This window comes from Rana temporaria, chromosome 3, assembly GCF_905171775.1.
Source record: "Rana temporaria chromosome 3, aRanTem1.1, whole genome shotgun sequence".
NCBI classification, from domain to species: Eukaryota; Metazoa; Chordata; class Amphibia; order Anura; family Ranidae; genus Rana; species Rana temporaria.
In genome coordinates, this window is record NC_053491.1 from 406,730,218 (window position 1) to 406,745,960 (window position 15,743).

The following is a 15,743-nucleotide window of genomic DNA, read 5'->3' on the forward strand; positions in this document are numbered from 1 at the left end:
ATATATAATATAATAGATAAAAAAAAAAACGTCAGAATTTTTAATTTACTATACTTCAAATCAATGCACTCAAACGGATACTAGGACTGCATTTATATTCTTTTTTGTTGAGAACAAAAACTCAGGATAAAAACACCCGAGGGGTTGATCAGTGATATGGAGGTGGCTAGCCCTAGCCCAGCCCCCACTAAATGGCAGTGATAATTTTGTTAAAAGTCCAACAAAAAAAAAGAGATTTTTAATACAGCTTACCTGTAAAATCTTTTTCTTGGAGTACATCACGGGACACAGAGCGGCATATTCATTACTATATGGGTTATATGGAGTACCTTCAGGTGATGGACACTGGCAATCTCAAACAGGAAATGCCCCTCCCTATATAACCCCCTCCCATAGGAGGAGTACCTCAGTTTTGTAGCAAGCAGTATGCCTCCCAAAATGGTCCCCAAAAGAGGGGTGGGAGCTCTGTGTCCCGTGATGTACTCCAAGAAAAAGATTTTACAGGTAAGCTGTATTAAAAATCTCTTTTTCTTTATCGTACATCACGGGACACAGAGCGGCATATTCATTACTATATGGGATGTCCCAAAGCAATGCTTACAATGAGGGGAGGGAGAACATCTCCAAGACAAAAGGATTTAATTTAGAGATATACTCAAATCATAATAAATCCAACTTAGTTGAGAAAAATAATTTTTAAATTTAACTCAAAAGGGAGCCCCCGGAATCCGAGGGTCTCAAACTGCAGCCTGCAGCACTGCCTGCCCAAAGGCTGTATCAGTATTCCTTCTTACGTCCAACTGGTAGAATTTTGTAAACGTGTGGACAGAAGACCAGGTTGCCGCCTTGCAAACTTGAGCCATAGAGATCTGGTGGTGTGCTGCCCAGGATGCGCCCATGGCCCTAGTAGAATGAGCCTTTAATGATAACGGAGGAGGCAACCTCTTCAAGCCGTAGGCCTGAGTGATTAACTGTTTAATCCACCTCGAGATGGTGGATTTTGCGGCTGCCTGCCCCTTCTTGGGCCCATCCGGTAAAATGAACAACACATCTGTTTTCCGGATCTTCTCTGTAGCTTTAAGATAGGCCTTCATGGCCCTGACAATATCCAAGGTATGCAGCAACCCTTCCTTTCTGGAAGTAGGTTTAGGAAAGAAGGATGGTAATACCAAATCCTGGTTTAGATGAAAACTGGATATAACCTTTGGTAGGAAGGAAGGATGAGGGCGGAGAACGACCTTGTCCTTATGTAAAATAAGATATGGTTCCTTACAGGATAAGGCTGCCAGTTCCGATACTCTTCTGGCGGAAACTATGGCGACCAAAAATACCAACTTCCTTGTCAGTAAAACCAAAGGAATTTCAGCCAACGGCTCAAAAGGTTGTTTCTGTAAACTTGACAGAACAAGATTTAAATCCCACGGACAAATTGGGGATTTAACTGGAGGATTAATACGTAAGACCCCTTGAATGAAGGTCTTAACCAGCGAGTGGGTGGCCAGCGGCCGCTGAAACCACACTGACAAAGCTGAAATCTGTCCCTTGATTGTGCTTAATGCCAGTCCTTTATCCACTCCTAGCTGGAGAAAACTTAAGACTCTATCGATGGTATACTTGCGAGAAAGCCATCGCTTGGACTCACACCAGCCTACATAGGCCTTCCAGACCCTGTAATAAATCACCCTAGAGACCGGTTTCCTGGCTCTGATTAGGGTAGAGATTACTTTCTGAGACAGAACTCTACCCCTGAGAATCAGGGATTCAGCCTCCAGGCCGTCAAATTTAGATGCCGTAAGGCAGGGTGGAGGATCGGACCTTGTGATAGCAGGTCTGGCCGTAGAGGAAGAGTCCAAGGGTCTCCCACTACCATCTTCAGGATTAGTGAATACCATGCCCTTCTGGGCCATGCTGGAGCTACCAGGATGACTGGTATGTGCTCCACCCTGATCCTGCGCAGCAGGCGGGGTAGTAACTGGAGCGGGGGAAACGCATAAAGAAGTCTGAACTGATGCCAAGGGCAAACCAGCGCATCGGTTCCGCAGGCCATTGGATCCCTTGAGCGGGATATGAACCTGTCTAGCTTCTTGTTGAGTCTCGATGCCATGACATCCACGTCCGGCACTCCCCATCTTTGGCAGAGTGTCTGAAAGACTTGTGGATGTAGAGACCATTCCCCCGGCAACAGAGTCTGGCGACTTAAGAAGTCCGTCTGAAGGTTGTCCACTCCTGGAATGAATATTGCCGATATGCAGGGCACATGAGCCTCTGCCCATAGGAGAATCAAGCTCACCTCTCTCTGAGCGGCTTGACTCTTGGTTCCCCCTTGGTGATTTATGTATGCCACGGCCGTGGCATTGTCTGATTGAATTCTCACCGGGAACCCCTGCAATTTGGACGTCCAAGCCCTGAGGGCTAGTCGAGCAGCTCTGAGCTCCAAGATGTTGATGGGCAACTGCCTCTCTGGCTTTGCCCAAGTACCCTGGCGAGTGCAACCATCCAAAATTGCTCCCCAGCCCGTCAGGCTGGCGTCTGTGGTTACTATCTTCCAAGCCACTGGGCTGAAAGACTTCCCCTTCACTAGATTCTGAGGGTCTAACCACCAACACAGACTTTGTCGGACTCTTGATGAGAGCGGCAAAGGGATATCCAAGGCCTGTGGCCTCCTGCTCCATGCTGACAAGATGGCTGCCTGCAGGATGCGAGTGTGGCTCTGGGCGTACGGTACCGCCTCGAATGTGGCCACCATCTTGCCTAGTAACCGCATACATAGGCGAATAGTTGGTTCCTTTTTGCTTAGAACCAGTAGGATCAATTCTCTGATGGCTTTGACCTTCATCAGAGGTAGAAACACTCTTTGTTGTTCTGTGTCTAACCTCATGCCGAGATATTCCAACTGCCTTGTGGGCTGGAATGCTGACTTTTCTCGATTTAGGACCCAGCCGAACCTCTCGAGGTATTGGACCGTGAGGGCCACTGCTCGTTCCAAGCCAGGAGATGAGTGATCTATGACTAGGAGGTCGTCCAGGTACGCTAGGATCGTGACCCCTTGGATCCTTAGCTTGGCTAGGATTGGGGCTAGGAACACCCGGGGGGCTGTAGCCAACCCAAAGGGAAGCGCCACGAACTGGAAATGACGCGAAGCCACCATAAAGCGTAGATATCTTTGATGTGGCTGATAAATTGGAACATGAAGGTAGGCATCCTTTATGTCTATGGAAGCCATGAAGTCGTCCTTTTGGAGTGTGGCAGCTGCTGACCGCACGGATTCCATCCGAAATGAGCGGACCTTTAGGTATGCATTTACCATCTTTAGGTCCAAAATTGGCCTGACATCTCCATTGGACTTTGGGACGATGAATAGGTTGGAGTAGAAACCCAGCCCTTGTTCTAGGACTGGTACCTCTATTATTACTTCCTGGGAGAGTAGATGATTTAATGCCGTCATTAATGCGGCTCCCTTCTCCGGATCGTTTGGAATCCTTGACTCCTGGAAATGAGGAGGAGGAAACCTTAGGAAGTCTAATTTGTAGCCCGTGGCCACGGAAGACCGTACCCACTTGTCGGGAATGCTGGCTTCCCAAACCTCTGAAAAGAGACGCAGCCTTCCCCCCACCTTCGTGGGTGGGGGCGCCCCTTCATAAGGTCGGCTTGGGGGCTGGTTTTGCTGGTTTGCGAAACCACTGCTTCTTGCCTCTGGCCGCCTGGCCCTGCGATCTGCTATTGAAGTTAAAGTTTGATCTTGCAGGAGGCCGTCGATACTGTTTGGCATTAGAGGGCCCAGGGGAGTGCTGTCGTTTAAACGCAGGCCCCTGAAACTTCTTCTTAGTTGGCAAAAGAGTACTTTTGCCGCTTGAAATGGTCTGAATGTATTTATCCAGGTCTTCTCCGAAGAGTCGTCCTCCATGGAAGGGGAACCCTACCAGGAGCTTCTTGCATGGAGGCTCGGCCTCCCAGCTCTTTAACCATAAGAGTCTTCTCATATGGATAAGGGATAACGATAAACGTGACGCTTGCTGGATAGAATCCTTAATCGCATCTACCGTAAAGCGTATGGCCCTAGGGACATCCGAAAATTCTTCTGCCTGCTGGGCAGGAATAAGTTTAAGCATCTGCTTAGTTTGATCCGATAATGCTTGTGCAACCCCAATCGCAGCCACAGCTGGCTGCACTACTGCCCCTGCAGTAGTGAAGGAGTTTTTAAGTAGTGCTTCCAAGCGTTTATCAACCGGATCCTTGAACACCTGTATGTTTTCTACAGGGCATGTTAAAGACTTGTTAACACATGAGATGGCTGCGTCCACCGAAGGGGTTGCCCATCTCTTGGAAAATTTATCTTCCATAGGATACAAGGCAGAGAATCTTTTAGGTGGTAAAAAGATTCTATCTGGCTTGATCCAATCTTGGAACAAAACTTCCTCTAGCAGAGGATGGATCGGAAAAACTGCGTTGTTTTGAGGCGCCCTTAGTGAGCCCAAAGCTGAAACAGTCGATACTTGGAGATCTGGTACTGGCAAGTTGAAAGCACTATGGACCAAGTCCGTTAAGGCTTGAACCCACCAGCTCTCCCTTTGGGAGACTGCCCCAGACTCCCCTGTATCCGGATCCTCGATCCCCGAACCTGCTTGGTCTTTGTCCAAGAGGTCTTCCAATTCCCCTGCGGAAAGGACCTCCTCCTCAGAGGGTCCACGCTCGGGCGACGGAGATTTATTCCGTTTTCTGCCCCGCAGAGCCATGGTTTATCATCTTTTCCATTCTTTTTTCCATCTCCTTTAAAGAGGTGGACAATACCTCGTCCGTGAACACCCTAGGGTTGGACTGACCCGAGCCAGCTCCAGCCCCAGATCCCGATGGCCCCAAGGCTCCCTCTCGGGAAAGCAGCGGCATAATTTTTTCCGAGACCTCAGACTCTCTGGGGGAATGCCCACCTCTTGTACCCTCTGACCCGGATGCCATGGTACAATACCGAGGTACGCCCGCTAACTTATCGGTGTTTGGAACTATAAACAATTATTGCCCAAAAACCCGTTTGGGGGAAAAAAAAAAAAATGCCTTCTCTCCCTTTGATGGATTTTTTCTTTTTTTTTTTTTTTTCAAACCCAAGAAAGAAAAAACATTCTGTCCCCCTTAGTAGTATTGCCAAAAAAAACTGCTGAGATAGAAAAGAACAGCCTATTTCTAGGCTTCAAGACAGTCTTATGAAGACTGTAATATCTTTTTTGGCCACTGTGTGTCCTCGGCGCCCCGTGCTGCCGCTCTGGTCTCTTCCTCCTCAGTTCCAGCATAAACTGAGCTGATGGAACGAAAAGGAAGGGCCGCCCCTTCCTTAAACCAACTGACCCGCCCTTCCCCCCTCAGCTAACGGCGCGAAATTGCGCTCATAACACGGGGACGCGCGCGCCCGCCGACAGGGGGGGGGGGGGTGGGGGAAAGGGAGCCCACGAGGAGGCCAGCGTTTGCCTGTCATCCAGGCTAGGAGGAAGAACCAATGCAGCATCGCCTGGAGGCTTGCAGGTAAGCACAGCTCTCTTTAACACACACACACAGCCACTCAATGCTTTTCAATACTACCAGGGAGGTCACCTCTTATGGGGAAACAACACATAGAGCCATCCTATCATTAAGATATGTGACTTACTTTGCCAGATGCAGCGCATAACTTTAGGCATGTCCCCTGTGACCCCCCAGAAAAACCTGCTAAGAACCAAGTTCCGCAAGTTTCCCCTCACTTACCTGCTCCATGCCGCAGGACTTTGCCAAGCAAGAGGCCCAATCTTCCCCCATCTCCGTGGGGCTGTCTAGACCTTCAGGCCCTGGGTTCCTATGAAGGATCCACTGTCCTGGGCCCATATAGCACTCTGGCAACAGAAACATTAGGCCCCCAAAGGTTTCTAAGTTCTGGGCCCAGGGTCCAGCTCTCTAAAAAGAAAAGCATTATGGGCTATACCCCAAGGGTTTGGGGTCCGGTTACTGACCACTTTAGCGCTGAGGCCTTTGGACAGAACCGGTTAGCTCACCTAATCCCAAGGATGCGGAGGCAAGCTAAACCATGACCAACACCTAAGACACTGGTGTAAAAACTGAGGTACTCATCCTATGGGAGGGGGTTATATAGGGAGGGGCATTTCCTGTTTGAGATTGCCAGTGTCCATCACCTGAAGGTACTCCATATAACCCATATAGTAATGAATATGCCGCTCTGTGTCCCGTGATGTACGATAAAGAAAATTGGATTTTTATTACAGATTACCCATAAAATCATTTTCTTGAAGTACATCACGGGACACACAGTTTTAATCATTACATAATGGGTTATATGCACCGTCAGGTGCTGGACACTGGTGTAATCAATTAGACAGGAAGTTTCCTCCCTATATAACCCCTCCCATACTGGGAGCTCCTCAGTTTTTGTAGCAAAGCACCAAGTGTCCCAATATCCCCAAATAAGAGAAACGGGAGCTCTGTGTCCTGTAATGTAACTCCAAGAAAAGGATTTTACAGGTAATTTGTAATAAAAATCCTTTTTTTTTTTTGTGAATTGTTGGACTTTTAACAAAATTATTTAACAGGGAGACATAGTCCAATGCCAAAGCAGAGGTACAAACAATGCATATACTACTGTGCTAGTTTAGCAATCTACATAAAGTATGCAACTAATCACAGTTTCATGCTGAGTAGGTGTCCAGGAGTGCCTGAATCCAACCACATAGAGAAGCTTACCCATGGCAAAGCTTGCAGAGGAAGCAGTGTGCTGTCCGAGGAGGAGCTGACACTAATCTTGGAGCATGGTGAGTGAAAAACTCAACTTTTTACTCCCTCTAATGGTGGATACAGACAAGACATCCCACTCAAAAGGAAAGTCCTTAAGATACTTGCTTAGGTCCTTTCCCAGGCTTATCTTATCCCCGCCGCAGGTCTGCTGAAGACCAGACAGAACCAATCTTCACACATCACGGCGGGTATGTTGTGCCAACCTTCAGGGATATGGGTTCCTACTTAAAAGGAGGCCTCTTCCATGGGCCTTATAAAAGACTCTGCCAGGACTTTTGCGCATATTATAGCGAAAGTGCTGGACCCTAGAGCCCAGTCCTCCAAAGAGAGACATTACAGGCAACACCTCGGCTCCCACGAGGCACGGATACCATCCAGTTTTGGCGTAATTATTAGGCATCTTGGATGGATCCGAAAGCGTAGCTCTTTACACCCCCGGAGGGCTTCTTAGTAGAGCTTTTCCTTCGCACACCTTGTTCGTGACCAACACCTTAGACACTGGTGAAAAAACGGAGGAGCTCCCAGTATGGGAGGGGTTATATATGGAGGAAACGTCCTGTCTACTTGATTACACCAGTGTCCAGCACCTGATGGTGGATATAACCCATTATGTAATGATTCAACCTCTGTGTCCCGTGATGTACGATAAAGAAATGTCAAAAAACAAACAACAAACACAATGAATGTAAAAAGCAGAAAAACATGCATATATGAATGTGCATGAACCACATTAGAAAAGCAAGTTGCTGTATATGCATAAGTATAAAAGGGCTTTTGTTCCCTCGGGTATTAACAACATACAGGAAGATGCCATGTCATACACAGGTATATAGAGCCATGCATATGGGGCTTTGAAAAATATGGGAGACAATTTAACACTGTGATTGGCATGCACATGTAGCCAACTTTAATAAGCTGGGTTCCACCATTGTCCTATAACTGGTATATTTATGCCCAGATGATAATGTTAACTGATTTCCTCACCTCAGAGCCAGAGGGGGAGGCAGGGAAGCGAGCACCAGGTGAAGCTGGTCTGCTGCTCCGCTCTGGCAAATCTAAAGGCAGGTCTCTCCTCAAGAAATCTCTGGACTTTTTCTTCTTCTCTGCATCAAGATCACGAGGATCAGAACCAGAATGACTCTCAGCCCGATTTAAGACCCCTGTGAGAAAGTCAGCAATCTCGTCCTGTGGAAAGAGAAAAATTACTGAAACTATAAAAGCATATATGCATACAATTTATGAGGCTTTGCCAACATTGGTCACCTAAATTGTTTACATTTGAATAGCACAAAGCCACCAGCTATATTGATCACCTTCTATTTGTATATATTCAGTTACATAAAACTGCAGGAATAAAATGGAGCGTATCCATTAAAAAAAATCACTAGGGGTGCAAATATTCAGAGTTATAATTATGTACAGGTGTATAAGTGTTTCGCATAGGATTTACAGGGCACCTCTTTACCATGTTACCAGAACCTGGCAATAAAATGAATGCCATTTATATTTTTGAAGGAACACCACTGAAACAAAAAATTTATGACTCCAAAACAAAAGGTACAGAGCAGCTAGCAACGTTTTGCAAAAACTGTCACCCCTAAAAATAGGTAGATACATTTTGTACTATTAAGTTTCAATGGAAGAGTTTTGATTGTTGCCATTTTTGTGTGGAATTTAATTTTGCAAACCTAGTGCCCAAAATAACCCCTAAAGATTATTTCAAGAAATAACCCATAGCATTTGTTTTCGGGGCACATGCAAATTAGCATTATGACAAACTTGATAAGGAGCCTAAATACAGTTCAAGTTTTAAATTTAAAGTGACACTAAACTCTGATTATCTGTATATGAAGTGTAGACAGGCCACTGAGATAGGCAATTGGGGATTTATTTACTCAAACTGAAGAGTGCAGCTGCCGACTTTTAATATAAGGACACTTACCTGTCCTGGGCGCCCACGATGTCGGCCCCCAAAGCCGATCAGTCCCTCGGCTCTTGGGTGGAGGTTGCGCCATCTTCGGTAAGAGAATCAGGAATTCAGTTCCTGGTTCCCTACTGCGCAGGCGCGAGTCGCGCTGCATGATCCCACTGGTCCCTGCTGTCTTCAACAGACTCCTCCCCCCTGAAAGGTGCCAAATGTGACACCGGAGGGGGGATCCGAAAAGTGGAAGTTCCATTTTGGAGTGGAACTCCGCTTTAAGTAGGAGATGAATATAAATTATTTGAGAATGAAGATAATGTTTAGTGTCACGTTAACAATCAAGGACAACACAGGTTAAAGAGGCTCATATTCAAATATTCACTGGCAGTAATAATGTTTATACTGGATAGATGACAAGCACAAAAACACATTGTCTGTAGTACAGGAAGACTTCGTCCAGAGAGACCTTCTGCCCCTCTAGCCAAACAGTGTAATCGCAAGAACTTAGTTACTGATTATAATCGCACAGAGTAAAGCGCACAGGTCCCTCGGCGTTGAAGGGGATTTCCAAGATACACACACTACTTGTTTAACACTGCTTTTAGAATTACAAGGAGCAGTCCATTGTTAGGCACCTATCCCATTGTGTAAACCCTTATGATTTAACATTTTGCCTGCAATGGTGCCAATGTTAAACCCTAATATTGCAGTCTACCCTTTCAAATATTTAATTGTGTTGTACAAGTGTTATATTTTAAAGGGCCAGCATAATTCACTGAAAAGTTAGTATCAGCTCAACATGGCTCCAAAATACGATTGAAGATCAATTTAAGGCCTCGTACACACGGGCAAACATGTCCGATGAAAACGGTCCGCCGGACCGTTTTCAGCGGACATGTCCGCCCAGAGATTTCTGTATGATGGCTGTACACACCATCATACAGAAATCCGCTGTGACGAGGCCGCGCCGTCGCCGCGACAATGACGCGGCGACGTGCGCGGCCCTGGAAGTTCAATGCTTCCACGCATGCGTCGAAGTGATTCGACGCATGCGAGGGATGGTGGCCGCTCGGACATGTACGGTAAGTCTGTACAGACGACCGAACATGTCCGACGGACAGGATTCCAGCGGACATGTTTCTTAGCATGCTAAGAAACATTTGTACGCTCGAAAACGGTCGGGTGGACAAATGTCCACTGGAAACCTGTCCGCTCGGCTGTACAGACGACCAAACATGTCTGCTGAAACTGGTTCGCGGACCAGTTTCAGCAGACATGTTCGGTCGTCTGTACGGGGCCTAAGACTAATTCTGAATCTAAAAAAATTACATCTATAATGCATATCTACAAACATTCAGTAAAATTGTTACATAAATTAAAATTCCTTTCTCTGATTTTGTTGACAGACCCAGCTTTTCTGATTCTTGACCACAGGGTTTTATAGTGCCACCTGCAGGTGTAGGACACTAGGCAGAAAAAACACAGGCGCCTGTGGGCAGTCCTAGCTGGTATAATCCCCTGCTCTGCAATAGGCAAGCCAATTAGTCACAAAGCAGTGCAAGAAAGAAAGAATACTCAAATAGAGGGATGGCTGCTCTGTAAATGAACTCACAGAGAGAGAGTAATAAAAAAATCCAGTTTCCTCTTACCTTCATTGATGGATACAGCTCTTCTGATTCTTGACCATAGGGATGTCACAAAGCAGTGCCGCGATAAGGAGTGGGCAGACGAAATTAGGAGCAAATGGGCAAATGTTTCCGACAACTGGAAACCGTAGATTCCTTTCATGTCTCCTGTCAGCACGAGGAAATGCCTTGTTTACATAGGCATTTCCCCCATTCTGCCTGTGTACAAGGCAATCGTGGGCCACCTGAGGACATTGAGTCCTCCTGACCCACGGGCACGCTCTCGCAGTGCAGCAACTGGGCCTGCAGGATTCACCATATACCTACGGCGATTCACGCAGGAGAGCCATTGTGCCGCCGTCGACGGCGGCCAGTCTTTAAGCATCAACATTTAAATAAGATACACCATAGGGTCCTACAAAACACAAAGACTGACAGTCTAAAAATATTTTACACACACAATTACACACTATCACCCTGCATTTTAAGCAAGTTGTTTGGTACTTACCATAACAGAAATGTACAAATACAGTGAAACCTCAGATTGCAAGTAACGCTGTTAACGAGGGTTTCACAATACGAGCACTGTATTTAAAAAAATCCTAAGTTGGTTTGCTCTCCGGCACCCCCCACCTCTGGCCACATGCGGTATTGCATGCCATTGAAGTCAATGCCGAACTAATTATTTTGTTTCCATTGACTCCAATGGGGAAACTTGCTTTGATATGCAAGTACTTTGGATTACGAGTATTCTCCTGGAATGGATTATGCTTGTAATCCGAGGTTGCACTGTACTACAGAAACCAAATACAGAACCTAAGTTTATCTTACCTGAATGCATCGGTCTACCATACTTTGGGTCAGACTCTCTGTTTTTTTCTTCATTTTGCTTATCCTGGAAGAATAGATTAAAACAGAAGTGTGTCATTTTCAAATATTTTTTACTGGATATTACTTAACTTAAAAAAAAATGTTTTGTTCAATGCAATATTCTGTTCAAAAAATAAGGGCACTTCTAAATGAACTCAAACAATTCTAGTTTTTTTTTTGTTTGTTTTTTGAGTTCATAGTGTTTTCTGTTTTTTCATGGCCACCCTTAATAAAGAAAACATGAACAACTCACTAAATAATAAAAATTAGGCAAGCTACTATAGTATTTTATTATCTACATTTTTTTTTTCTTATATGCATCTCTTTGACTTAAATTTCCCACGACTTGTATGAAATCTTTATTTTGCAACATTTGACACAGTGTGGTTCTATAACAATTTCCTCACAAAGCATGCTAAACTCTCTAAAATGCAAGTCCAGCAGTGGTTTAAGAGGTAACATTTTTGTACTCAGTAAATATATTTTTCTTTATTGTCAGCTGAGGAACACAGGAAATCATATATTATCAGCATGTCCAAAAACAGTCCATCTGATGGGAGGGCACTCACTTGTATGCAACAGGAACTGGGGATTGCATGCAACGCAGTAAGGAAAGGAAAAATGTCCAAAGCTGACACCAGTCGAGGCCAAATGTCAATATATAGTGCTGTCTAAAGGAGGATTGGACACTGGCAAACAGAAACAGGAACCAAGCCTGTTGTCAAAAGACCTAGAATGCTCACACTACTGTGGAGTCATAGCATGTGGCCCTCTGCGAATGCCTAGTAGTAAAATGCATTTGTTTGCCCCACAGGCCCTATTAGAACCATGCTGATCCTCATCTGCGGCACAGTTCCCTTTAATATGTAGCTGCCAATTCAGTCTTTATCTATAGATGAATAAGAATATCACAGCACTATGCAAATGGCTGCTACATATAGAACTGTTTTACAACCTGCTTGCTGGGACTTGTGGTGCATTTATTCCCCTGTAGTACTTGTTTGCTGAATTAGCCTTCTAAAATGCATTATACATATGTGGCTGCAATCAATTTGCTGGGACTGAGCACATCAGTCTGATGAGATTATTGATACATGTGCGGACTCACTCAATTCATGGATTGTTAAAGTGGTTGTAAAGTTTAAATGTTGTTTTCTACCTTATTGCATTCTCCGCAAGGTAAAAAAACGTTTACGTGCAGCTCCCCCCGTCTCCCTAAATACTTACCTAATCCTGATCTTGGTCCAGCACTGTGCTGGAGAGCAGTAGTGCAGCTCTCTCCCCCCTTCTCATTGGCTCTTGCTGCTGTCAATCAATCCAGTAAAGAGGGAGCAGGGGCTGATTCCAAGCGGCACGGTTTGTCAACAGACGCACATAGTGCAGCGAAGGATTGAGCCCGCAAGAGTAACCCCCCCTAGAAAGCATCTAGGGGGGGTACTCGAAGGCAGGTGGAGGCCAAGAGCGCTGGCGGGGGAACCCAGAAGAACTGAATCAGGGCTTCTCTGTGCAAAACCATTGCAGAGCAGGTAAGTATAACATGTTTGTTATTTAAAAAAATTATAATTTACAATTACCTCAAGTACAATATATTACTATGCAAATGGCTACTATAGCTAGTTAATTGCTTCAGAATTAGCTTACTGCTGCTATTTACCTGCATTTATTTTAGCTAAATCATTGCCTGCTGCAATCAATCTGCTGTGACTGAGCGTATTGGCTTGCTGAGACTTGTGATATATCTGCTGACTCGTTCAATCCATGGATGGTTGAAGTCAGTGGCGGCCCGTCCATAGGGACGCACGGGCGCCGCCCCCCCCCCCTCCCGCAGTCACACACAAAAAAAACGGGCCCTTTAAGAACTTTTATTCGGCTAAAATGTCATTTTTACATTTTAACCGCAGTTCTGGCGGCCGTCTATAGAGGGAGCTGCAGCGCCACCCCCTCTCGCAAATAACACACATTCGTGCATAAATGCACGAATGTATGTTATTGGTTGGTTGCCAGCTGCCTTGTCTATTCATATAACCGGACGTGGGATGCCGGTTACCCCAATAGCGGCAGCTGGTTGGCTGAGGGGAACTGCCTATCAAAGCCAGCGGCTCTGATAGGCTTTTCTCCGGCTCTCAGATGTCTATACTCGGAGCGCAAGCAATCTGCGCTCCTTGCATAAGACAAACGCCGTTTCAGCCAATCAGGTTCCCGAATTCTGGTTATCAGGAACCTGATTGGCTGAAGCTTCACAACAGCGGCAGAAGACATCGAGGGAGGACATGGAATCCTCAGGTAAGTGCTTTTTACAGGGAAAGGGGCACAGTGACATCATGGGGCACAGTGGTGACAAAGGGCACAGAGGTGACAATTGGCACAGTGGCATCATGGGGCACAGTGGTGACAAAGGGCACAGAGGTGACAATTGGCACAGTGGCATCATGGGGCACAGTGGTGAGTGACAATGGGCACAGTAGCATCATGGGGCACAGTGGTGACAAAGGGCACAGAGGTGACAATTGGCACAGTGGCATCATGGGGCACAGTGGTGACAAAGGGCACAGAGGTGACAATTGGCACAGTGGCATCATGGGGCACAGTGGTGAGTGACAATGGGCACAGTGGCATCATGGGGCACAGTGGTGACGATGGGCACAGTGGCATCATGGGGCACAGTGGTGACAATTGGCACAGTGGCAACAATTGAGGGGCACAGTGGCTGCGTTTGATGGCATGGCACAGTGGTGACAATTGATGGAACAGTGGCTGCGTTTGATGGCATGGCACAGTGACTGCGTTTGATGGCATGACACAGTGGTGACAATTGATGGCACAGTTGCTGTGTTGCATGGCACAGTGGTGACAATTGATGGCACAGTTGCTGTTTGATGGCATGGCACAGTGGTGACAATTGATGGCACAGTGAATGCATTTGATGGCATGGCACAGTGGTGACAATTGATGGCACAGTTGCTGTGTTTGATGGCATGGCACAGTGGTGACAATTGATGGCACAGTTGCTATTTGATGGCATGGCACAGTGGTGACAATTGATGGCACAGTGACTGCATTTGATGGCATGGCACAGTGGTGACAATTGATGGCACAGTTGCTGTGTTTGATGGCATGGCACAGTGGTGACAATTGATGGCACAGTGGCTGCAATTTTTTTTTTTCGTTTGCGCCCCCCCAAAAATTTTGAGCACCAGCCGCCACTGATTGAAGTATAACTAAAGGCAAAACTTTTTTTTGGGGGTTTTGGATAGAGTGGGCTTTAGAAACACCTGTCAGGTTTTCATTGCTTCTGTGTGCCCATTAGGGAGTTTCACACTCTTGATTCGTCCTGTTTACTATTATCACTGAGAGTGAAAGTAATATTAAAACCCAAGACCCCAGAACAGGAGCAGAGGGGAAATCTTCCAACGGAGAGACTAGTTCTGACAACAAGGGGTTTTTCCCTCACTTCATGTTCTGGCTAGGGGCCAATAAGTGAAGGAAAATCTCCTCAATGGGACAGATGGCAAAAATAAAGTTAGGAGCAGTGCAAACATTACTGCTCACAATCACTGCCAGCCCCTCTGCTAGGATAACCTGTAGTATATACAGTGGGGATCGAAAGTTTGGGCACCCCAGGTAAAAATTTGTATTAATGTGCATAACGAAGCCAAGGAAAGATGGAAAAATTTCCAAAAGGCATCAAATTACAGATTAGACATTCTTATGATATGTCAAAAAAAGTTAGATTTTATTTCCATCATTTACACTTTCAAAATGACAGAAAACAAAAAAATAGGATTTTTTATTACAGCTTACCTGTAAAATCCTTTTCTTTATCGTACATCACGGGACACAGAGTCTTTAATCATTACTATGTGGGTTATATTCCACCTTCAGGTGCTGGACACTGGTTTAATCAATTAGAACAGGAAGTTCCCTCCCTATATAACCCCTCCCATACTGGGAGCACCTCAGTTTTTGTCGCAAAGCAATAAGTGTCCCAATATCCCCAAACAAGAGGGGTGGGAACTCTGTGTCCCGTGATGTACTCAAAGAAAAGGATTTTACAGGTAAGCTGTAATAAAAAATCCTATTTTCTTTATCGTACATCACGGGACAAAGAGTCTTTAATCATTACTATGTGGGACGTCCTAAAGCAATGCCTACTGAGGGGATGGAGACACCAACAACGCAGACTGCCATCAGTCATGAGGACCTCTAATGCTGCCTGCAGCATATTGTGCCAAAAAAGGCTGCATCCTCCTGCCGTCTTATGTTCACTAGATAGGATTTAGTGAACGTAAGCACAAACGATCAAGTTGCGGCCTGGCAAATCTGAGTCATAAAGGCTTGGTAATGCACCCCGCATGAAGTGCTTACTATCCTGGTAGGGTGCACCCCAGCAGAAACAGAGGGAAGCCCTCTCTTTAACCATAAACCTGAATAATAACCTGATGAATCAACATTTGACAATAGTTGATTTAGACGCTGCCTGCCCCTTGCTGGGGCCTCCTAGTAGCGCAACAACATCAGTCTTCCGTATCCGAGCAGCCGCTTCAGATAGGTCTTGACCT

General features: G+C 45.8%; 1 protein-coding gene across 5 annotated transcripts in view; it reads right to left on the bottom strand.

Annotated features, from left to right (window-relative positions):
- Nucleotides 1–15,743, bottom strand: part of KANSL3 (KAT8 regulatory NSL complex subunit 3) — an 89,475-nt gene that overhangs the window by 26,261 nt on the left and 47,471 nt on the right. For all 5 annotated transcript variants that reach the window (XM_040345943.1, XM_040345939.1, XM_040345941.1 and 2 more), the window contains 2 exons: nucleotides 11,146–11,209; nucleotides 7,753–7,953 (listed from right to left, as the gene is read on the bottom strand). In XM_040345943.1, coding sequence (XP_040201877.1) covers nucleotides 7,753–7,953; nucleotides 11,146–11,209 — 265 coding nt within the window. The remainder of the gene's footprint in view (nucleotides 1–7,752; nucleotides 7,954–11,145; nucleotides 11,210–15,743) is intronic.